General features: G+C 57.3%; 1 protein-coding gene across 3 annotated transcripts in view; it reads left to right on the top strand.

The window, feature by feature from the left end:
• Positions 1-21,242, top strand: part of AFAP1L1 (actin filament associated protein 1 like 1) — a 45,133-nt gene extending 23,891 nt beyond the window's left edge. For 2 of the 3 annotated variants that reach the window (XM_075009783.1, XM_075009785.1), the window contains 18 exons: positions 3,860-3,988; positions 5,712-5,795; positions 6,401-6,498; positions 6,890-7,001; positions 8,084-8,182; positions 8,965-9,176; positions 9,981-10,160; positions 11,755-11,850; positions 12,271-12,364; positions 13,054-13,206; positions 14,349-14,560; positions 15,771-15,916; positions 16,651-16,729; positions 16,986-17,097; positions 17,756-17,920; positions 19,529-19,707; positions 20,143-20,271; positions 21,032-21,242. In XM_075009783.1, coding sequence (XP_074865884.1) covers positions 3,860-3,988; positions 5,712-5,795; positions 6,401-6,498; positions 6,890-7,001; positions 8,084-8,182; positions 8,965-9,176; positions 9,981-10,160; positions 11,755-11,850; positions 12,271-12,364; positions 13,054-13,206; positions 14,349-14,560; positions 15,771-15,916; positions 16,651-16,729; positions 16,986-17,097; positions 17,756-17,920; positions 19,529-19,707; positions 20,143-20,271; positions 21,032-21,055 — 2,303 coding nt within the window. In that variant the 3' untranslated portion in view covers positions 21,056-21,242. The remainder of the gene's footprint in view (positions 1-3,859; positions 3,989-5,711; positions 5,796-6,400; positions 6,499-6,889; positions 7,002-8,083; positions 8,183-8,964; positions 9,177-9,980; positions 10,161-11,754; positions 11,851-12,270; positions 12,365-13,053; positions 13,207-14,348; positions 14,561-15,770; positions 15,917-16,650; positions 16,730-16,985; positions 17,098-17,755; positions 17,921-19,528; positions 19,708-20,142; positions 20,272-21,031) is intronic. The other variant, XM_075009784.1, reaches the window with a different exon arrangement.
• Positions 21,243-21,654: the final 412 nt, after the last annotated feature.

The following is a 21,654-nucleotide window of genomic DNA, read 5'->3' as shown; positions in this document are numbered from 1 at the left end:
ACCTGAGAGCAAGCTGTAGGGACGGGGTAGTGCACATCCTTTCCCTTCCTCCTATGTGCTTTCTGCAGGCTGGGGATTTTCAGCTCATGCTGGGCCTGGTTGTTTTTCTTTTCAGTGCCTGCTCTGCTCTTTACCCTCTGGGTACCTGGTGCAAGGAGGTCCTATGACTTACCCTGATGTCTACCCAGAATGCGTGGGTGCCTCAACCGCAGTTCCACCTGCTGCATCCTCAGCCTTTCCCATCCTCAGCCAGTGCTTTCCCATCCTCGCAGATTTGCTGGCAACAGGTGGTTGTGGAGAAGTGCCTAAGGAAAGACTGGCTCTGGCTTCTGATGTTTGTTTGCTTTGCTGTTCTCCAACAGCAGGTTTTTCCTGTCCTGATGTTCTCTGCATCTGAGTTGCCTGCTGCTCGGAGATCTGCCTTTTCTTGAAAGTGTCGAAGCCTCTGCTCTGCCATCACTAGCCATGGGCAAAGCTCCATTGAGATCCAAGCTAGCCCAAGAAGTTCAGATGCATCTCCAGAGAACTTCAAGAGCCCCCGAGTCTGTAGAGTTGGGCTGGAGATGGTGGAGGTGCTACTTTTCTTTGGGCCGGAAGTGCCGCAAGGATGGCCCACTCCCACAGCACTTCTGCACTTGGTCCTGCCGGGACCTGGACCAATGTGAAAATGGAAAAACACTAGAACGAAGCAGAAGGGAAAACTAACTCTCCGCAGCTCAGTTCAGGCTGGCCTTGATGTTTGGGCCCTGTCTGGGTCTTACTCGCTCCAGCTCTTGCATCCGCAACCATCCAAGCCTAAGCCTGCCAAAAGCCCGTTGCCAGCAGCTCTGGCTGGTGTGGGAGCAGCCAGTTGGCTCTGCCTGAGGGTCACTCGGAGAGCAGCGCAGCCCAGCGAGGCTAGAGGGGTGCTGTGAAAGCTGCAGGGCATTTGCCGTGAACGCTGTCGTTTATAGGGCTGTTAGGGTCTGCTGCCTTGGGGTGTATGGAGGTGAGAGCTTGAATAAGGAATTGATGAAGTTAATAGCTTTGTGGCACCCACCTGCATATTGGCCTCGGGGGTAGCTGTGCTGGTCTGAAGGTTCACGAATAACAAGCAGTCCTGTAGTGCTAAGTATCCCCTTCCCCCACTACACCCCCACGTACTTCCACACCTGAGCTGAGCACCCCCCAAGTCCCTCCGACCAGAAATAATGACAGCGATGTCTCTTTCCCAGCTGGCTGGGGGGAGAGGGAATAGGAAAGCTAGGCTGGGGAAATGAGTCTTGCGTTCAGCTGTGCATGTGCTTTGGAGCTCAGGGCCACACAGTCACCCTCCAGCTCTGCCTGCTGGGCTAATCTGAACCCGATGACCCGCATTGTTCCAGCAGACCACAACTAGCAGTGGTGGCGGAGGTCACGGGCAGAGGGGTGAGCTCTCAGGTAGTTGGGCCAATTCAATGGAGAGCTTTGGATAAGAGAACAGACTCCTGGAACTGGGCTCCGTAGCCAGTGGGGAGCCAGTGCTGGGTCTGGTTATGTCAATCCAAAGCACACCAATGTAAGCAGGCGGTCATGTTTTGTTACAGGGCTTTTTGCTTTGTTCCTGGTGTGAGTTGCAATAATCAAGCTGGGATGCTATGAATGCCTGCCATAGATCTAGGTAGCGAGGCCTGTGCCTCATGGCAGGGGTGCCCTCTTGTCTTTGGACGCAGACAGAAGTGGGCGCGTTTCTCCCACAAGGTATTTGGGCCTCCGGTAGCACTGAGAACTCCTCAAAGACTCCTGCCTGTGTAGCGAGTGGCTTATCAGTCTGAGGGCAGAGCCTCAACAGAAGGGCAAGTCTAGGGTTGCTGGGAGTAGGATGTAAGGTCAGCGCCCTGCCAGCGACTCGACAGGCACGTCAGTGCCACAAGTGAAGGGGCAATTGTTCCAGCTGCCACCTACCTGCACTACAACCAACGCTAGTTGTGTTGATGCGGTGGCACAGGTTGCAAGTCCATTGTGGACCCTCGGGATTTACCCAGAGTCCCCACTGAGCCTGTGCTGTGCTGTAGTTTTTTCCCCGCACTAGCCCCACCTTCCCTTTCTGTGCAAACGTACCCAGACACCTAAAGGCCAGGGGCCAGCATAAACTGACCGTGGTACTAGAGTGGAAGCAAATCCTCTGGAGCTGTTCCTGGTGTTCTTGTTTGCTAGTACTGCCCCAGCGTTGCCTAGGCTCCGCGTTAGCCAGCTCTTCGCCCAGCTGCTGACGTGGGTCAGGCATGGAGGAAAATTTTGCGGGCCATGGTGCAGCTTCCAGCTGGCGCCAAGGGGCTGTGGAGCTGGGCACTGCTCCTGCAGGCTGCTGCCACCTGTGCCCTTGCTGGATTGTCCTGGTGGCCTCCTGTGGCTATTCAATAACCCTGAGCCCTTTGAGGCAGGGGCCATCTGTCCGCACAACGGGCCGGCCTGGCTGGACCCATTAGGCTCTACGGTAATTGGGGTGATAAATGATTGACCAGGGCGGTGTATTCTAGGCTGCTCAGCAGTTGAGGAATGTCCTGCCGAGCCTTTGAATCTGATCTGATAGGCCAGTGGGCTCAGCAGGTGGCCAGCTGCCTGTGAGGCAGGGTCTCCTGCGCGTGTGCGCGCATTGCACGGCAAGGCTATCTGAGAGGTGTCCGGACAGACCAGGCTCTGCACAATGTCAGTCCCACTCTTCGGCCCCTCTTATCTCGCCCCCTCCCTGCTCTGTAGCAGCCGCCTGATTTTTTTAAAGCACCTCTGTCAGTACCAGCCGCCTTCGCTGTGTTCCACACGGGTGCAAAAAGCTGCAGGAGCCCGCAGGCAGGTGCGGGGGGGTGGGGGGGGGCAGATGTCTGGCCTTTGGCTGGTGAAGTAGTGAAGCAAGAGGGGCTCTTGTACTGGTTTGAAATGACCCCAACCACACGTAACCCGTGGAAGCGGCTCCCCTCTGCGCAAAGCAGGCAGGCACAGAAAGCCAGGCCTGTAAGGTCCGGGGGCCTCTCTCCTCCTTCCCACGTGCGCTTGCTCGGGCTCTTCCCCTAAAACTGGCTGCCAGCAGCTACCCGGCAACAGCAGTGCCAGGCCCCTGCCCAACAGAGGGGAGAAGAACTGAGGCCTGTAGCTCCCAGCCTTACAGGGCGGGGGGTTATTTCAAACACCATGAGGAACTGAGGCGCAGGCCAAGGAATAGGGGAAATAACATCCTGGACCCCCTCCTTAGTAGCAGCTGGGAGTCAGGGGGAGACCTGCTCAGCCCAGAGGCTTGGCGTCACTGCTCACCTCTCTGCCCCTCCGCTCGCTGCCTGCAGTTGCCTCTGCTTTTATGTGCCCGAACAGGGTGGTTTTGTTCTGGGCTGAGTCTGTTTAGTTCATCTCATGCTATTTATCTAATGTCCCTTTTGGTGCCTAACCTCCAAGGGCCTGAAAAACAGACCCTGGCTGCAAACCAGGATGTGAATGAGACCTGCGAGAGGGATTTCTTTTTTACAGAGGGCATCCAAAAGCAGTGAGCCGGGTGGTCTGACGGTGGGGGAAGGGGTGCTTCTCTGCAGGAAATGTAAACGGAGTTCTTGTCTCTCCAGCCCCCTCCTGGGTTCTGATGGGTTTCCCTCCAAGTGCTCGGCAGGTGGTTTTGCTATTTGTATTACCACAGCACCTTGCAGCCTGGCCCATGATCGGGGTTCCCTTGTGCAAGGGGCTGTACGAGTATGAACATAGGCACAGCCTCTGCCCCACACTCTGTTTTCTGAGTGTGCTGCCAGACTTTGCAGTAACCCAAACTCTTGAGCAACCCTGATGGCTTCATTCTCTCCTGCCCCAGCTCTTCCCAGTCTGGGTCCCTGACTCCTGTTTTCTCTGCTGCTTTCCCCAGTGCTGGACCAGCTCCTCCCAGAGCTCATTGTGCTGCTCAAGCTGCTGGATCACGAGTACTTGAGTGCCACCACCCTGGAGAAGAAACTGGCCGTCTCCACTATCCTGCAGAAGCTGCAGCCCCCAGCAGGTCAGTAAACTCTCTGTGCCGCGTTGCTACACCCCCTTGCTCAGCGTTGTCTCTCCAGAATGGCCCTGCGGCCTGACTGACTTCACGCAGGAGGCCTGTGCCCTGGCCCTGGCAGCGTTGTACCTCCAGTCTGTGCAGCCTGCGTGGTGGTCTTGTTCTGCAGGATGGAGCCGCCTGATTCTAACCTAGGATGGATGCCCGAGATCCTTGCGGCGCTCTGGGGTAAAGCCAGCCTCTGGGCAGCTCCCAGCCCCTCTTCTGGGGTTCCACTGGCCTGTCTGTGGGCGAGAAGGGAGAAGAGCTTGTCAGGGCCTCTCAGCCAAGGAGTGTCAGTGGCTAACAGGCATTGTCCAGTCACTTCAACTCTTCTACAGCAAGCAGGGATTTTGGAGTAAGTGCCCTGGCAGCAAGCCGTCCTGCAGCACCTTAAAGGCTAACCAGTTTGTTTCTTAGGCCATGAGACAGGGTCTTACCCAGGAAAGCTCATGGCCTAATAAACAAACCGGTTAGCCTTTAAGGTGCTACAGGACAACTTGCTTTTGTTTTGCGAAGATGCAGACTAAGGCAGCTGTCCCCCGAGACCATTTATCATGGCAGCGTCCAGCTGTCGAGACCGCCTCTTCCTTCCTTCAGTGCTGGGACTATGAAATGGGGGCCCAGGAGACAGGGCTGAGGTGTCCATGACCTCCCACGGCTCTGCCTGATGAGCCTGGGGATGAGCCCTCCAGCCATGAAGGCGTGCGCCCAGCCCTCCCATCTCTCCCTCCAGAATAACCTATTGCTTGGCTGCGTGCCAGGCCCCTTTATTGAGGAGGCACCTCGCTCCCTCTGGTGGCTCTTTCATGCAAAGAACAAGTCCGCCAGTTGACCTTGAGTAGTGGTGAGAGGAGCATGAACCAACAGCTGGCAAGAACCCGCTGCTCTACCCTTTTGACTCAAGCCCCTGGGATGCCGTCAAACTCTTTGTACTTAGCCCTGTTGCCCCCGCCAGGGATGGGAGCTGCAGGCCCTCTGGGATGGAAACTTTCCCTGCTGCCTGTTTCCATATCCTCGGCTGAAGGGCTGGTGCATGGTGTCCTTTGGCAGTGCTCCGTGGCGAACCCTGGCTGCTCCCCGCCACAGCAGGACCCCCGCGAGACCTCTCTTCCCCTCTCTCCAGCTGGCGGACATCAGAGCTGCACAGCCTGCGCACGTCAGGCTGATGGGCGCGATCCTGTGCAAACAGGCCCAGCCCAGGGAAGGGAATGGCTGCAACTGGGCTGGAGTTGCTCTGCATTTCCTGTGGGAAACACTCCTTCCCCCAGCCTTCCTGCTGGCCATTTCTGCTGAGAGGGGATTTCCAGGGAAGAGAGATCAGGCTTCACACCTGGAGGGCCACCGCCTGCCTGTGTCCCCCTGAAGCATGGACATGTCCCCATTGGACCCTCTGAAATAACCCCTTCTCTGGAGATTTCCCCTCTCTTCCTTACTTGCTCTGTGTCCTTCTGGGCGCTTCCTGGCCTCCTCCCTGAGGCAACAGGTGCTGTTGGGAGCAGAGCTGCAGATGAGTGTGTGTGTGGTCTGACTAGCTTTGCTGCCTGCCCTGATGGCTTCAGTGGCCTCTTGGGCTCATCTAGTATGAGAGACTCAACGACGAGAGATCTGTGTGCTGGTCGTGCTGCCCTGCCCCTGCAGACAGACTTTGTTCCTCCCCAGCTGTGATAATGTCCTTCTTCCCTCCCAGGGAAGGATCTGGACTACATGTACGTGAACACAGGGACCCTGCACAATGGCACCAGCTTCGTGGAGTCCCTCTTTGAGGAGTTTGGTATGTAGAGCTAACCACCAGTCTGGAGACCCCTCCCTGGCTGTGCAGCTGAGTTGCTGTGATTGGCCTGGGAGGCTGAGAGATGAAGGCCCACAACCACAGGCAGAGCGTCTGCTCCCTCAGCACTGGTAGTGAAGCCCTGTCCTCTGGATGAGCTGTTACTCCAAGGGCACAGCCCTCCTTGCTGGCTGCCCAGGTGACAGTTAGCTCCCAGGCTGGCTATTGGAAAAGCAGGCTGTAACCTGTGTGTAGCGGAAACATTCACTGCGCCAATGAAACCAGCCCCTCTGCCCAAAGTGAGGGGTGACCCATTGCTGTCACAGGCCTATGCAGTTCCTTCATCTCCTGCACCTCCCTCCCTTTGGGGTACCAGATACGACACGATCTAGAGAAACCCCAAAGCTTGTTCACTCAGGGAAAGTTGGTGTAGTGTGGAATATAAATGGCATTCTTACGACAACAGGCCAGTTCTGGCGGGGGGGGGGGGGGGGGGTGTGTGAGAGAGAGGGTGGAGGGAGAGAGAGGCCTTCCCTGAAGGTCAGTCTGGGGGGGCCCTGTCCCTGGCTTCCTGCTTTGCTGAGGATCCCTTCTGTAACCCCCTCCAGACTGTGACCTGCGGGATCTCCAGGCCATGCAGGAGGACGATGGGGACGCCAGCGACGGCGTTGGCTTGGAGCTCACAAGGAGCCATCCGTGCACAAATGTGAGTCCAGCAGCCCCCAGATCTCCCTCCCCCCAGGTCCTACCCAGAGCCTAAGTCCTGTCAGTCACATGACTGTGAACTGGCAGACTGGAGCAGCTGGATTGGAAGGAGACTAGGGCAGTTACCTGAGCCATTTGGGCCCCCAGGGAGCTGGGCTGGGCTGCTCAAGCCACAGGCCCTGTCTGCTCTGGGGAGGTGGAGGCAGGCGGCAGGCGGGAGGGTCTGGGCTCTGGGGCCAATAGCCACTTGGATGAGGGGGCGCACACAGACCTGGCAGGCTGGAAGAGGATGGGCCGACTTTTTTGAGCAATGATGGCCCCTGAGACGCCCTGTAACTCAGCCCTACCCCCTCGTTCCCTCTGTCTAACACAAACTCGTCTCTCCTTTGCAGGCTCCCAGGGACCCTCCTCCACCGCTTCCCACAACCCCCCCGCCTGAAGACTACTATGAGGAGGCCCTGCCTCTGGGCCCCGGCAAGGCGCCTGAGTACATCACCTCCCGCAGTGAGTCCGATCCTGGTGAACTGGGGCACCTGGGGGAGGGGGACTAGAGAAGTCCCACTGGGCTGGCCCCTGGTGTGTCTGAGGCGCTGCAGCTCCTTGCTGTGTCCATGAGTCCCACAGGAGCCGACCCTCCCCAGCTTGTCTTGGAGCAGCAACCTGGGCTGGGGTCAGGGGGATTCCCGTCCCTGCTGCCTTCCTATCCCCCTGGGCCAATGGTTCCCAGGGCTGAGAGACCAGGGTCGAGAGCCTGATGCCGACAGCCTGTCCCACAGCTGGCCTAGCGGCTGAGAGCGGGGAGAGGCTGGGTAAGGGACACAGGGCTGAGCGGGAGCTGGCTTTGAGCTGCGTCAAAGCCTGGTCTCTGGCACCTTTGGAATGAGCCAAGGCCTAGCCCTGGCCCCTGAAGTTTGCCAAGAGAGTCGAGGGGGTCGGTCACTGGGGTGGCTGGCATCCAGCAGCAGCACCTTTCAGCCCCTTTGCGAGAGATTGTTACTTGGCTTCCCTGGAGATTGTGCTCCAGGCATATCAGGCCCTGAGCGCGCCCTGGGTGGCAGCTCCTATGTGCTCCCCCCACCCTGCCTCCAAGGGAAGGAAGAGGCCAAGAGTTTTCCCCAAGGTGGCAGGATTTGCTTTACATCTTCTCAGGTGTAGGATTCAGCCCCTTAGATGCTCCTGCCTCTGCTGGCTGCCGAGCTCTGCCTGTGTGAAGGGCAGCCTGAGGGGTGGAGGACCGAGCGCTCCCAGGCTTTCTGTGCTGAGCCTTCCAGGGTGGTTGTCACTGTGGAGAAGTGACAGGAAAGGAGCCAGCTGCTTTCTCCCAAACCGTGTCACTTGGCAGCCAGTCATCTGCCTCCTGTGGGCAAAGTCCCTCCCCTTCTCCCACCCCTGTGTGCTTCCCCCAATAACTGCACCTGTGTCTAATCCTTCAGACCTGGCCTGGCTGGTGTAGGCAGCTGGTGAGCGCTCCAAGCTGTGGTATAACTTGCTTCAGGGCAGTCTTGTGATGTGCCCTGATTAATATCCCAGCCTCTGTGCAGGGATCTCCCTCAGCACAGATTTCACCCCCTCTGCTCTCTCTGTAGATAGCTCCAGTCCCCCCAACTCAATTGAGGATGGCTACTATGAGGATGCAGACAGCAATTACCCTGTTACCAGGATGAATGGGGAGCAGAAAAACTCCTGTAAGTACCAGGGCAAGGACGGGTATCTCACCAGAGGGAGAGCCGAAGGGGACAACCCATTGGCTTGATGGATGGGGATAGGGTGGGGAATCCTACGCAGAACTGAAGAGTACCTAGGAATCTCCGTGGTAACAATCAGTGGTAACTCAGTGGCCTTCAAGGCCAGAATCACTGTTGGTTTTGTGAGAGAGCCAGCCAGGTTCTGTTTGCTTCTGGCAGCATATAACCGCTCGCCTGCTGCTCTGGGAGGCCTTGACTTTCATTAAAATAACAATGCGATGAAAACCAAGCTAGCAACAACAGCAGGAAAGCTCTAGCACAGGCCAAGAGGTGACCCTCTCCTCATCCAGCTTCTTCAGGTGCCGGGGCAAAGAGCTGCATCCCGGCGCGTCCCTCGGAGGTCAGCAGTCCCTGAGTGATTCAGACACATACCCTAGTCTGACAAGGGGCTGCTCTGCAAACAGCTCTTTTGCATGTCCCATCCACTGACTTCTCCAGGAGCTTCTCTGCATCTAAAGCAGAAGGTTTGTCACGTGCAAGAGGTTGCTTAGAGCCCTCCCGGCTTTGCGTGATTAATAAAGGGAAGTGCCAGTGCAACCTGGAGAAGTGCTGCAGGAAAATGGAAATTGAGTTGAACTGCTGAGAGTTTGGCCCTCAGTTTCCCCTGCACCAAGGCTCTCTCTCCCCAGATGCTGCTAGGAGAAGAGGCTTCTCCTGGCTGAAATCCCGCGGCATGTCAGCCACATCCTGGGGTGACTGGGAGGGTCTCTGCTTTCTTCCAGACAATGACTCTGATGTGATGAGCAGCTCCTATGAGTCCTACGATGAGGAGGAGGAGGATGGGAAGGGCCAGCGGCTGACACACCAATGGCCATCAGAGGAAGCTTCTATGAAGCTGGTAAAGGACTGCAGGATCTGCGCCTTCCTGTTGCGTAAGAAGCGCTTCGGGCAGTGGGCCAAGCAGCTGACGGTCATCAAGGACAACAAACTCCTGGTGAGACTGCAGCTTGCCGAGTCGAGGGGGACTAGGGCACAGGATATCTTCCTGGGGCACTAGGGTCTGAGAGATCTGGGCTGCAGAACGGGGAACATCCTGTGTATTGGGGGCGGGTGAGCCGGGAGATCTCTCCCGCTCGCCGAAGGACGTGCAGGGACTGGCAAAGCTGCTGCAGCTGCTTTTGGGCGGACTAACCATCCCTGTTGGGTGAATTGCTGGAGTCCGTGAGAGGTTGGGTCTTCCATGGGGGTGTGAGTGGGGCTGCGACTGGCCGCCTGTGGCAGTGTCATGTACCTAATCCACACCCGCAATGCAGAGTGCCAGCAGCCCGGGAGGAGCTATATCGCAAGGCCCACGGTCCGGGTCTCCACCAGAAACCATCAGGGTTCACCCTGTATATTTCTCACCAGAGAAACAAACGCAAAGCGTCCTGGGTCAAGTCGCCCTGCTGGTCCGTTCTCTGGGAGTCGGCGTGGCCCTGAGAGCAGGGAACAGTATTGCGCAGGTCTGTCCCTGGCTCTGGGAAGGGAGCGTTGCCCAATGGTGAGAGCAGGGACGTCTGGATTCTGGTCCTGCTGCCCTCTGTGACTTTGGCTGAACCACTTCCCTGTAGCTTCCTCCTCTGTGAAGTGAGGCTGACGATAGCGATTCACAGGGCTGGCAGGCTACGAGGTCACTGGACTAAGCTCTGTGTAAGGGGCCCACAGAGCTGCTGCTGGGATATTCCCTGTTTGTCTAGCATGGCAGGAGACACAAGCAGGGCTCAGCCCCTTGGAAAACGCTTGTCTCTGCTTCTTTCAGTGCTATAAGAGCTCCAAGGACCGGCAGCCCCACTTGGAGGTACCCCTGAGCACCTGCACTGTCACCTACGTGCCCAAGGATGGGCGCCGCAAGAAGCATGAGCTGCGCTTCGCTCCACCGGGGGCCGAGACCCTGGTGCTGGCAGTGCAGAGCAAAGAGCAGGCTGAGGAGTGGCTGAAGGTACCGCTTGCTCAGGGCCGGCCTACGCCGTGTTCCCTCGCCCATGTCGCTGGCTGGGCGGCTTCCTTCCCCCATCCCCCTTGTCTGTCCTCCTGGGCCTCCCTTCATGGCCCAGCTCCTGTGAGCTCTGCCTGAAATAAGGGGGTAGCTGCCTTCACGGGAAAGGCCTGGCTTCCCATGCTGCCTTATCTCTGGGGGGAAGGGGACCTTCCTCCTATCTTTTATCGCTCCTGCCAGGCCGGGATGCCAGCTGTGGCATGAGTCGTTCAGCTGGTGTGCAGGCCCAGGGAACCCCGGCTCCTTTCCGCTCCCTGTGCGATAGCCCTGAGTCCCACAGGCTAAGGGAGGAGGGGCTGTTTGTGTATCCTCCCGCCTCCTTTTTCCTGCCTTTGTTCTGCCAGTGGGAGGCTGTGCAGCTTGGAAGCTGTTTGGTGAGGTCACTGGCTCTGCCTCTCAGCTGGTGGCACGTAAAGGCCTGAAACAGGAGCAGGTTTAAATAGCACACCCTTGCTCCTGGGGGGCGTGAGCCCCTGTCCACCCCAAACCTGTCGCTGTGGGGTGTTTCTCTGTGGAAAGACTGTCCTACCAGCCCTGCCCCATTTCACTGCACTCCAGGGCTCTTAATGCTGTCAAAACTAGCCCACCCAGCCTGCTTCCACAGGTGCCTTGGTGAAGGTCCAGGGGACTGTGGGGGGGGAAGAGGGTTAGGATAAGATGGGAGAATGGCTGGTCACCTCATTGCCCACATTCTAACAGCTTTTCATTACCCATCTCTTCTCGCTTGCTGGCAGGGATCGGACACCGGAAGCCAGAGAAGTGCAGGGTGGACTGTTTTCAGTCTATGCTCATCCTGCTGGGCATTTCCCCAGGGAGTCCAGGGTCACCACAGCCTCACAGAAAGACCGGACAGAGCCCTAAGATGAGGCTCAGTTCCCTGTTCTGCTATAGCCTTTCTGTACTGACGCCCACGGAAGACTGTGAGGTCACAGATGCTGTCTGTGGTGACAGGGTTGTATAGGTACCTCCAAGCCATTAAAGCATTGTAACTGCCAAACCATTTATTATCTCTAAGGGGATTTTGTGGAGGGAGTTTTCATACTCATAGAACACTGGAACTGGAAGGAAGCTCGAGAGGTCATCGAATCCAGTTCCCTGCCCTCGTGGCAGGACCAAGCACCATCTAGACCATCCCCCCTGAGATGTCTGTCTCACATCTTCCTTTTAAATGTATCCAGTTCTGGGCACCACAATACTCCCAACTGAGGCCTAAGGAGCGCTGAGTAGAGCAGAATGACTTCTTGTTCCTTGCTCTCCACGCTCCTGTCAATGCACCCCACCTGGAGGCCTTTTAAGAAGGCCCTGTTTCAAAGGGAGCTTTTCAGGGAAGAACATGCTGTGTTGTCCCCTGGCAGCTGCAGGGAGGTGGATCAATCCCGGTGGGAAGGGCTAGTTCACAAACAGCGAAGGCAAAATGCTGTTTGCTGTGATCGGGTGAAGCTGCCTGGTCAGAGCTCCTGTTACTCAGGTGACGACAGGGGCTCAGTTGCTCCCGGTGAGCCCTGTGATGCCGGTACTAGGTGGCCTGTCTCCACAGGTGATAAAGGAAGCCAGCAGTGCCAATGGAGGAGGAGCAGGTGGGACTGAAGCTCCTACATCCCCTGTGCTGCATTGCAAGATGGACCTTGACAAGGTGTCCTGTTCTGTCTCTCTCTCTTTTTCCCCCTGCTCTCCACAATGATGGTGCCAGTGGGGTTGGCTGGGCGTTAGTGATTGAGCTTCTGGGAATGAGGCAGCTGAAGGCTGGGTCCTGGGGGGGCTATAAGACCAGCCTCGCCCCCTATGTTTGCATGGCCCCTAAGATGGGTGACAAGAGCCAGAAGCCTCCCCAGGCAGCCCAGGAATGGAGGTGGAGGTTCCTTGAAGAGGGTGGGGTGTGTGCCCTTTCTTGTCCCCTGCCTGGGGTGGGGCTGTCAGGAGCTACGTTGGCCATTGTCTTTGCTGGACTCAAAACTTGATGCAGCACTGAAGCAGTTAAAAGCCGTGGGGGCAGGGGCGGGGAGGGGAGGGGAGGGGCACTGCACTGAAATGGACGCTGGTCCCCTCCCCACAGAGGTTATCGCAAGACAAACAGACGTCCGACTCGGACAGCGTGGCAGCGGGAGAGAACTGCACCCCCATGAGCCGCAGGGAAGCCCGGGAGCATGGTGAGAACCCCGGCCCTGTGCTCGCCCAATGGTATCTGGGAGCAGCCTGCTGCAGGGAGGAGGGAAGGGGGCTTCCCTGCTAGTGACTGGCCCTGCTGCATGTGGCAGAGGAGCTGAGGCCCCTTCCACAGATAGGCTCGCTGAGGGGAGTGGGATGGGACTTGCCCTGGGACCCAGCCATTCAAAAGGGCATCCAGGGCTCCCAGCCACTGCTCCTCAGTCAATGCCCCAGACTCACATGGCCCACTCTGAGTGTGTCTTAGGGATGCAATGGAGCAGGGGCGGGAGGCAGGGGGGATGGGGCTGGCATGGCAGAGTTGAGGGTTAGCTGCCCCCCTCCCCTCCCCTTTTGCCTGAGGCCTCTCCCCTTTGCTCAGGGGCCCAGCAAGTCTGTCGGGCCCCCCAGCCACAGAGGAATGTTTGCAGCCCTTTTGAGTCTGCCCCATGCTCCAGTCATCTGAAGTGCAGCAGCAGCTGGAGGCTGCAGATGTTCTGCTCCTTCCCTGTCAGTCCGTCTCTCTGCCCCTGCCCTCCTTGCCAGTGTCTGACACCAGCCCCCTGCACCCCCGGCTTCTGTCATGGCACGTCCAGCCCGAGTGAGGTTGCACCACAGTGACCTTGCCACTTTGGCCAGCCTTGGGAGCAAAGAGTCAGTTTGCACCTGACCTGAGTTCTTCTCCCTGTGCCAGGGAAAGGCAAGAAGAGTGGCTTGGCTGAGCTGAAGGGCTCGGTGAGCCGGGCAGCTGGGAGGAAAATCACCAGGATCATCAGCTTCTCCAAAAAGAAGCCATCGCCTGAGGACACCCAGACATCCTCCACGGAGGAAGATATCCCCTGCTGTGGTTCGTACCTAGGGCTCTGGGAGACTGGAGCAAGAAAGCCTGGAATAGGCTTTCCAGGGAGGCTGGGGAATCCCTGTTGTTGGAAGCTTTCAAGCATAGGTTGGAGGCGCCTGTTGGGGATGATGGAGATTTAATAGACCCTGCCTGTATGTCGGGGCTGTGCTCAAAGCACCCTGAGATGTGATGCTGCTACAGAGAATTCATGAAGCTCCACACACACCTGCGTTAGTCCTACTGCCCTCCCCTCACCCCCCCCCGCTCCCGTAATACCAGGTGCATCACAACTTCGGACGTAGCTACCCACAGGAGATGGGAAAGTGCTGCTGTCCCCCTGGGAAGCAAAGCACAAAGACCAAGTGATCAGTCACACAGGCTGGCTGTGGTGTTGCTGGAAATGGACTGCCAGTCTGCTGAGTTCCCGGCCAGTGCCCTATCGCCACTGGGCCATTTACCGCACGACTCCTGCCCCTCAGTGGAGGAGATGAGCACAGTGACCTTATAGGACTTCTGTGTCCCGAATGTCCTTACTGGGGTCGACATGCTGTTGACTTCAGCAGAGATTTTTGCGGACTATGCGCTGACTAAAGACCAAACCGGACTTAGGCCTTTGATTTTTGAGTCCGTGGTTCTAAGTGGCAGATCTGCAGGTGCCCAGAGAGAGGGCCCTGAGCTGGGCAGCCCTTTGGGGGAGGGGAAGGGTGTTTCCACCACCAGCATGAAGTGGGAGACCAAGAACTACCCAGAGGTAGGGAGATGATAGGCAGAGCAGCGTTCCAGATTCTGGGTCTGTCTACACTGCACTTAGACACCCATGGCTGGCCTGGGCTTGGGCTGGAGTCTGAGCTCAAGAGCCTGTGAGATGGGAGGTCCGAGAGCTCAAGCTGCAATGTGAACCCAAACATCTTCACTGCATCTCGGCCACCCCATAGTCCAGGCCCTACAAGCCTGTGTCAGCTGGGACGGGCCAGCTGCGAGCGTCCAACAGCCGCATGGACAGACCCACTGACAGAAGTATAGCAAGTCATGACCATGGTCCCAGTTGACTCTCACGTTCCACCTTCCCCCTCAGCATCTTGCATGTTGGCTCTTTAGGCCTGTCTGTGTGCTAAGACTTCCCTTTTGGGAACTGGTTCTCCCTGCAGGTTACCTGAACGTCCTGGTTAACCAGTGCTGGAAGGAGCGCTGGTGTCGCTTGAAGGGCAACACGCTCTATTTCCACAAGGACCGCTCTGACCTGCGGACGCATGTGAATGCCATCGTCCTGCGTGGCTGTGAGGTGGTGCCAGGCCTGGGCCCTAAACACCCACTTGCTTTCCGCATCCTTCGCAATGGGCAGGAGGTCTCCGCCTTGGAGGTGAGTGTTCCATTGTCAGCTGTTCCAGGCGAGGCATGCAGGCCGCTTCCGTTCCTCCTGCCTCGCCTTGCAACACACAGACAAGCCATTATTTCCTTAAGGGGCGAACAGAACCCCCAGTGATGCAGAATAGCTTCCAAACAGAAATCCAGCTGGACATTTGAATTTCCCCTTCCTCTTCCCTGAGACCTCAGACTTGGCCAGGCGGGCTGGTCTGTGACAGTAGTAGTAGTAAGCCTCTTCTGTCCCTACAACTTGGGTCTTAGACCAGTAATGATGCTTCACCAACATCCCCTGGCCTGAGTGATTGTTTTCCGCTTCTGTGCAGGTGTATCCCATCTTTGCAGTGTCTGCCCTCTGGTCTCAGGGCCAGGTGTTTCTTGGGTGCACTCTTTCCCTTCTTCCTTGTGGGTTCCAACTTATGTCTCGCCTTGTGAGGTTGGCCGTCGGTTAGAACTGAAAAGCAAAGTCCCGTTTCACTGTGGAACCCAGCCAAATGCAGGTGACCCTGCAAACCATGCTGAGCAGCTGAGCGCTCTGTTAAGCTGCTGTTGTGAACCTACTTACACAAGCAAGGGACGTGGGCACTTTTAAAGCTAATCTTCATCTTGGCAGATCCCTTAGGCTATGCAAAGATCCTATTCCCTGGTTGACTAAAGCATGCATAAGTGAGGTGCTCTGTTAATTGGCTTCATGCAAGTGATTGAAACATACTAATTTCACCTTGGTCTGAATGACTGTGTAGCAGCTGCCCTGGTGCTTACAGTATCAGCCCAGAGAATCTGCTGAACAGTGGCAGGGTTAGAACGAACTCCTTTGACTCTGAGCTTCAAGCCAATGGCTGCTGTACACAGGAGCAGTGCTGGGCAGGTGGTCGGGCTGGTGGAATGTGGGTTGGTGCCATTTGGCCAGAGCAGCCTCTTTTGGCAGGGAGGGTAACTCCTTCTTCCGGAAACTCCACCCACCCGCTCCCGCCCAGAGCTGACGATCTACTACACCTCTCCGCATGTGTTGCGTATGAGCAGAGGCCTGGGTGTTCTTGTGTGGGGTTGCTTTGGCCTTCCCCACAATGAGGTTTTGGGGGTGCAAGGAAATACTGCTCTGTTTCCCTGCCAGTGCTCTGAGGGATATGGATCTTCCTGGAGAGAGGTGCACAGGAGATGCATCTCCAGGGCGAGGTGCTCCATGATGATGCTTTCTCATCCCCTAGGCAAACTGCTCTGAAGATCTGGGCCGCTGGCTTGGCCTCCTGCTGGTTGAGACCGGCTCCCAGAAAACCCCAGAGGCCTTGCACTATGACTACGTGGATGTGGAGACAATAGCCAGCATAGTCACGGCTGTGCGACACTCCTACCTGTAAGGGCTCTCCTCCCGGCTCCAGAGCATTTATTAAGGCAACAGGGCCATGCTGTGTGTGGGAGATCCAGCTCTGGCACGAGGCTCCCTGATGTCCACCCCATCTCTGGAGCAAAGCTCCCTGCGAGGCCATGTCAGCCAGCAGCACCTACACCATGTGCCTCCAGATCCTGGTGATAGCAAAACCCCCCAAGCCATAGCAGTGAGGCGGGGAGAAGGCAGGCGCTGGGGACATGTGACAGGGCAAGCAGCAGGGGGGTTATGGTTTGTGGAGCCCTGAGCTGTATGTGTCTTCTAACAGCAGTCCAGGGAGCTCTGGGTGTGCCACATGGACCTGGTCACGTCACTGCATCTCCCTGTGCCTCATCTGCCCCTGCAATGGAACAGTCTTTGCTACTGTGTTCCCAAAAGTGTATGGCCCCAAAGGAGGGTGCCCAAAAGGCAGACTTGGGGCAGGGAGCTGAAGTACACCAACAATGCAGCTGGGGAGGCTTTTACCAGCACATGGCAGGTGGCTGGGTAGGGGCAGGGCCTGCCTGGTGTTGTTGTCTTGTGGCAGAGCTGTGCTCTCTGCAGTCTGGGGCTGCCTGGGGGTGGGCGGGCAGGTCTAAGGCGTCAGTTTGCAAAGTGCTTTGAGACCTTTTGGGTGGGAGGAGCTAGGGAAGGGCAGCATGTTCTGCAGGAAGGGATGCATTTTGCAGAGGCACAGCATCTCCCTGTCCCTTCCTCCGTAGGTGGGCCAGCACCTCCCATGAGAGCCAGGCTGACTCCACCCGGGTGGTGTACGACGACGTCCCCTACGAGAAGGTGCAGGTACAAGGATGGCTTGTTTCCTACTGTGCACCCCTGGAAAGGCCATGGTCCTGCTCCCACCCAACCTCTTGCAACCCCAAGTAACTGAATGCTGGGGAGAAGGGTGCCCCTTCCCCTCAGCAGCACATGGGGCCCATGGTTTCTTGGGCAGCTACCCCCCACCCCCACCCTGGGTGCGGATTTCTGCTCTGGCCTAGCACGGAGGCTGCGCAGCCTCTCTGCTGGGAATCCGTCTTCATGGTGGCCATCTGTGCAGGCAGAGGAGCCGCCGCGGCCGTCGGGGGCCCAGGTGAAGCGCCACGCTTCGTCCTGCAGCGAGTCGTCGCGCCGTGTGGACCCCCAAGTCAAAGTGAAGAGACACGCATCAAGTAGGTTCCACAGATGGCCCCGTAGCACAAATCTCCCCCTCGGGGGGTGGGCGGGGGTCATGTGCGCACTGGCTCAAGGACTGGGGCCTCTCATGGCTGCTCACCTCGTCCTGCTGAGCCACACGTCGCTAATGGCAGGAGCCATTCCTAGCCTCTGGCTGTGAGCTGGTGGGGTCTTAGTCCCACCCGGGCTAGTAGTGACCGTAGAGCTGAAGTAGTTGGTGGGCTGCTGTGAGGGACCTGGAGCTTCTCCTTCCCAGCCAGGGCTCTGGTAGGTTGGCCATTGTGAGGAGCGGGAAAGGTGAACTTAAGGACACGGTGGCTCTGCTGCTGCCCAGGCACTGTTCAGCCGCCCTGAACTCACTAGAGAAAAGCGACACCACGCAGGGGAGGGGGAACAAGGTGCCAGCTTTAGGCTGATCCTTCATGGCCTTCAGTGGGTCTCCACAGGCCTCTCAGGGCTACTGGTATGATGCCCCTTCTCCCTGCATGGCCGCCTACTGCAGCCCCTGGGAGCTGACCTGGCCCATCTGTGGTGCCCACATGGGAACTGAGGCACTGTGGCCGCGAGTCCGGAACCGAGTCTGCATTCACACCACAGAGGCAGGGGCCAGCCCGCAAGCTTCCCACTTGACCATCCACATCCTTGTCTCTGCAGATGCCAACCAATACAAGTATGGGAAGAACCGGGCCGAGGAGGACGCCAGGATGTTCCTGACGGAGAAGGAGAAGCTGGAGAAGGAGAAAGCCTCTATCCGGAATGAGCTGGTCACCCTACGGAAGGAAAAGAGGGAGCTCCGGGAGGCCATGAAAAGCAGCACAGGTGTGGAGCCTGCTGGAGAGGAAATACCCCTGACCAATCTGAGCCCAGCCCCCCAGTATGGTCATGTCCCTGGTCTGATGACCGTTGCCACCTCTGAAATGTGGCTGGTAGATTTTTATGCCCAGCAAAGTGGGGGTGAATCAGGGTAGCTAGAAGCTAGGAAAAGGTGCAGGATTCCTCCTTCCAGCTCTGATCCCAGCTCTGGCCGTGCACTGGTAAGGCTCCTGCTCGTCCAGTTTTCCAGGCTTCTGAGCATGACGGTACAGCATCCTGAACCTGAGAGCCGCGCCCACCTGCTCCCCCCCAACCTCCCGCAACTGTGCAGACAGACCTCGCCTCCTTTGCTGGCCAGGAGTGCAGTCGCCAGCTATTTCTGAGCAGCAAATGTCCTGCTCCCACCCAGCTCCCCCATGGGTGCATCACGTGGGGGTACCATCTGCTCTCCTTCCCTGGTGCCGCTGGCCCAGCCCCAGCGTGAATACAGAAGGACGCTCTCCACTGGCGCCGCTGTGCTCCTTTGTTCCTTGTTCCAGGCACCCGCTTGCAGGCCGGCTGGGGCTGCTCTTGCAGCTCTCTGCCAAGCTAGCTATTGCTTTCCATTCTGCCGGGCAGAGCATTGGTTCCCAGCTGTAGTGCTGAGTCAGTGAAGCTCTGCTGCAGCTACCTCAAACGGTGTCCAACAGCACCACCTTGTGGCCAAATATGTGTCTCTCCAGTACAAAGGGCACGTACCCTAAACTCCTATCCTGCAGCCCTGGGACCAGGAGGTTGCTGGATATTCAAATACGCTGTATAACAGAGGCACACCTAGCAGTGCATAACACTGAAGAAAAACAAGATTACTATCAAGAAACAAACAAATGCAGGCAGAGTACGTTATTTACCTACAACTGTCGTATTGTATGCTGTAGACTTACACTGGATTCAGTTGTTTTACTTGCACTACACTGTACTTCCGGAAAACGTAACTAAAATGTACTTCCGGTTAAAATGTCGGTTCTTTGAGAGGTCCGGGTGATTGGATTGGATTTTGTTTCCTTTTGGCTTCTGAGCTTGAAAAGCCGGAGCAGGAAACGTACTGGTACGGCGGTAGGAGCTCAGTGTTACAAACACCTCGGGAACGGCGCGTGTTTGCAACTCAGAGCAAAGCCTGAGGTGGCTCTTCCAAAAGTTTGCAGTGGCTCATTGACTTATTACCTCTTTGAGACTTTACTGTGTGGATGACAAATAACCTGAGAGTGCTTTTCCCTCGGTCATGTTAGTCGTTCCCGTTTCATACTCCGCTCTATTGTATTTGGGGTTTTGTCTCTGCGGCTGCCCAACTGTGTGACTCACTGGTCAGTTTGTAGCTCTGAGGTGCTAATGAACTATGAATCCCTAGCAAAGGAGAAGGTGCAGCCCAGTGCAGTTGGAATCGGTGTCCCACACTAGGCAGGCCCTTGCCAGAAGGGCTGATAGATCTCCCAGCCGCTAGCACATCACTGCCCACCCACATACACACGCTCACGGCAGGAGGGTAACTGGGCCTTTCCAACCCCCGCCCTTCTCCGTGGCTCAGTGCTGAGCTGCTGGGGCCTGACCGGCCTCGTTCCTGTGTCTTTGGGTCAGGGAGGAAGCTGAAAGAGCTGGAGGAGCAGGTGGCAGCCCTGGAGGAGCAGTGCAGAGGGAAAGAGGAGCAGCGTGTGGACCTGGAGCTCAAGCTGACAGAGGTGAAGGACCGGCTGAAACAGTCGCTAGCTGGAGGGCCGGCTCTGGGGCTCGCAGTGACCAGCAAAGCTGAAAATGGGGTATGAAGCCACTTTCTTCTCATCTGCTGCCCTGGTCTTCCCCGCCGGGGAGCAGCCGGGACTCTTTTTCTGTTGGCGACAGGTGAAGGGCCAATGCACTTCAGTCTTCAGACCCCCGAGCCTCCTCTCTGCTGTGCTCACCTCACTCCCCCTGAAGCAGCCCTGCTCTGCAGCCTCAGGCTGTCTTGCTATTTGGCCATTCCAGTGCTAGGATTTTTCCCCAGTTGGGCTGTGACCCCCCCCTCAGTCTCTCTGCTAGACCAGTTCTAGGCTCTCACCAGCTCTGTTGGGGCCCTCGCTCTTCAGCCTGTCCCCAGCAGCGGATGGCAAATACTGCGCCACATTCAGAGCATGCTTTAATCTGGGGCCTCTGGCTGCCTCCCATGTTTGCTGTGACTGTCCTGGGTCGCTAAAGGTCTGTTCTTTCCCTCCTAGGAGATTGGAAATAAGCCAAATGGGAATCCTACGGAGCACTTGGTCCCTGTGAACTGTGCAGCGGAAATGAGGAAGAGGAGCCCGTCCATCATCCCTGCCAACAAGGGGAATGTGCTGCAGAAGGCCAAGGTACAGGTCTGCTGTCCCAGCCTGACAGCCCTCTCCTCGGCCTCGCCACCAGATCTTTGGGTGCTGCACTGTCCCTAAGTCGCAAGGCTGGGGAAACTGGTCACCCTTGCCTTAATACCACATTCTAATGCATCAGCAGCAGTGCCAGGCCCTGCAGGGCCACTGGCCACTGCCCACGCTCTGCCTGCTGAGGGTTGGGAAGTCTTGGGGGGGCAGGGGTGAGCAGGGTACCAGGCTGGCTGGGGGAGCTCATGAAAGTGGGAAGTCATGATCCTGACTTGTGGGCAGGGGAGGTGGTTCAGTCACTGGCAGCAGGATCTGGAGTGGGCAAAGCTCTGTAACAGGCCATAGTGTGCGGATCTGGCCTGGCCCCTGAATGGCTGAGCTCGAGGGTCTCATCAGGCTTTCACCATCTCGAATTCCTACACGGTCTCTCACAAGCAGAAGCTGCTCCGAGCTAAACCCTGGACCACCATCTGGGCTGCAATGGAACGCCCACGGGTGGCCCAAGTCCTCTGAAATGGCCTCCTGGGGCTCAAACTGCGGTGCTATGGAACTGCCACGTTGACGTTTGGGGTCACATCCATGCTGCAGTTGTACAGCCTGAGCCCCGTGAGCTGCAGCCCGTTGCTGTGGGCTGGCCACGGGCATTCAGGGGCTGGGTAGATGCACCACTCTAGGCTCAGGCTGTTGGGCCTGACTTGTTCTCCAGCCCAATGTGCCCAGAGCCTCTTTTAATTGTATTTTCCCTCCACTGCAGGAATGGGAGATGAAGCAAACCTAACTGGGGCAGCCTGGCCTCGCCTGCAGTGGACAGACTCGGGCCCTGGGACACACTGAAGAGCTGTGAGCCCCTTATCCCCTGGCGGAGTGGAAGAAGATTCTGGGGAGCGTGGGTCTCCAGCAGGGGGGATGGGGAAAGCACCCACTTTCTAAGGGTGGGGCCATTTGGCAAGCAGACAAGGCGGGTGTGGGGGAGAGGGGAGGGCTACTTGGGAATGAGGGAGGGGGGGATGTTTCGAGGGTAAGGCTCCGATGCAGCTGGCATGCCCAGCTCTGGGGAGGAGCGTCCCGCAGGACTGGAATGTCAGCCCTCCCTCTGTATTTTGCTCTTGGTAACAAAACAACAGAAACCTGGGGGAGCCTTGAGCTGGGGCTAGGGCGGGTACCTCCGAGTCAGAGCTCCTGGGGTCTCAGCTTGATCATGCCACAGGTGGTCTGACATTCAGTGGGGCTTTACCTCCTGTTTACTGTTTCCCCAGCCGTCAGATACGGGTCACTGTGGTCTCCCCTCCAGGGGGCTTTCGTTTAGGCATTACCAGGAACCGGTGCCGTTTACAGCCTGTCTTACTGGATCAGGCATTGGCATAATTAGTCCACTAT

The sequence above is a fragment of the Carettochelys insculpta genome, chromosome 15, assembly GCF_033958435.1.
Source record: "Carettochelys insculpta isolate YL-2023 chromosome 15, ASM3395843v1, whole genome shotgun sequence".
NCBI lineage: Eukaryota > Metazoa > Chordata > Testudines > Carettochelyidae > Carettochelys > Carettochelys insculpta.
The sequence above is the reverse complement of the archived record's forward strand: the minus strand, read 5'-3'. Positions and strand labels throughout refer to the sequence as shown.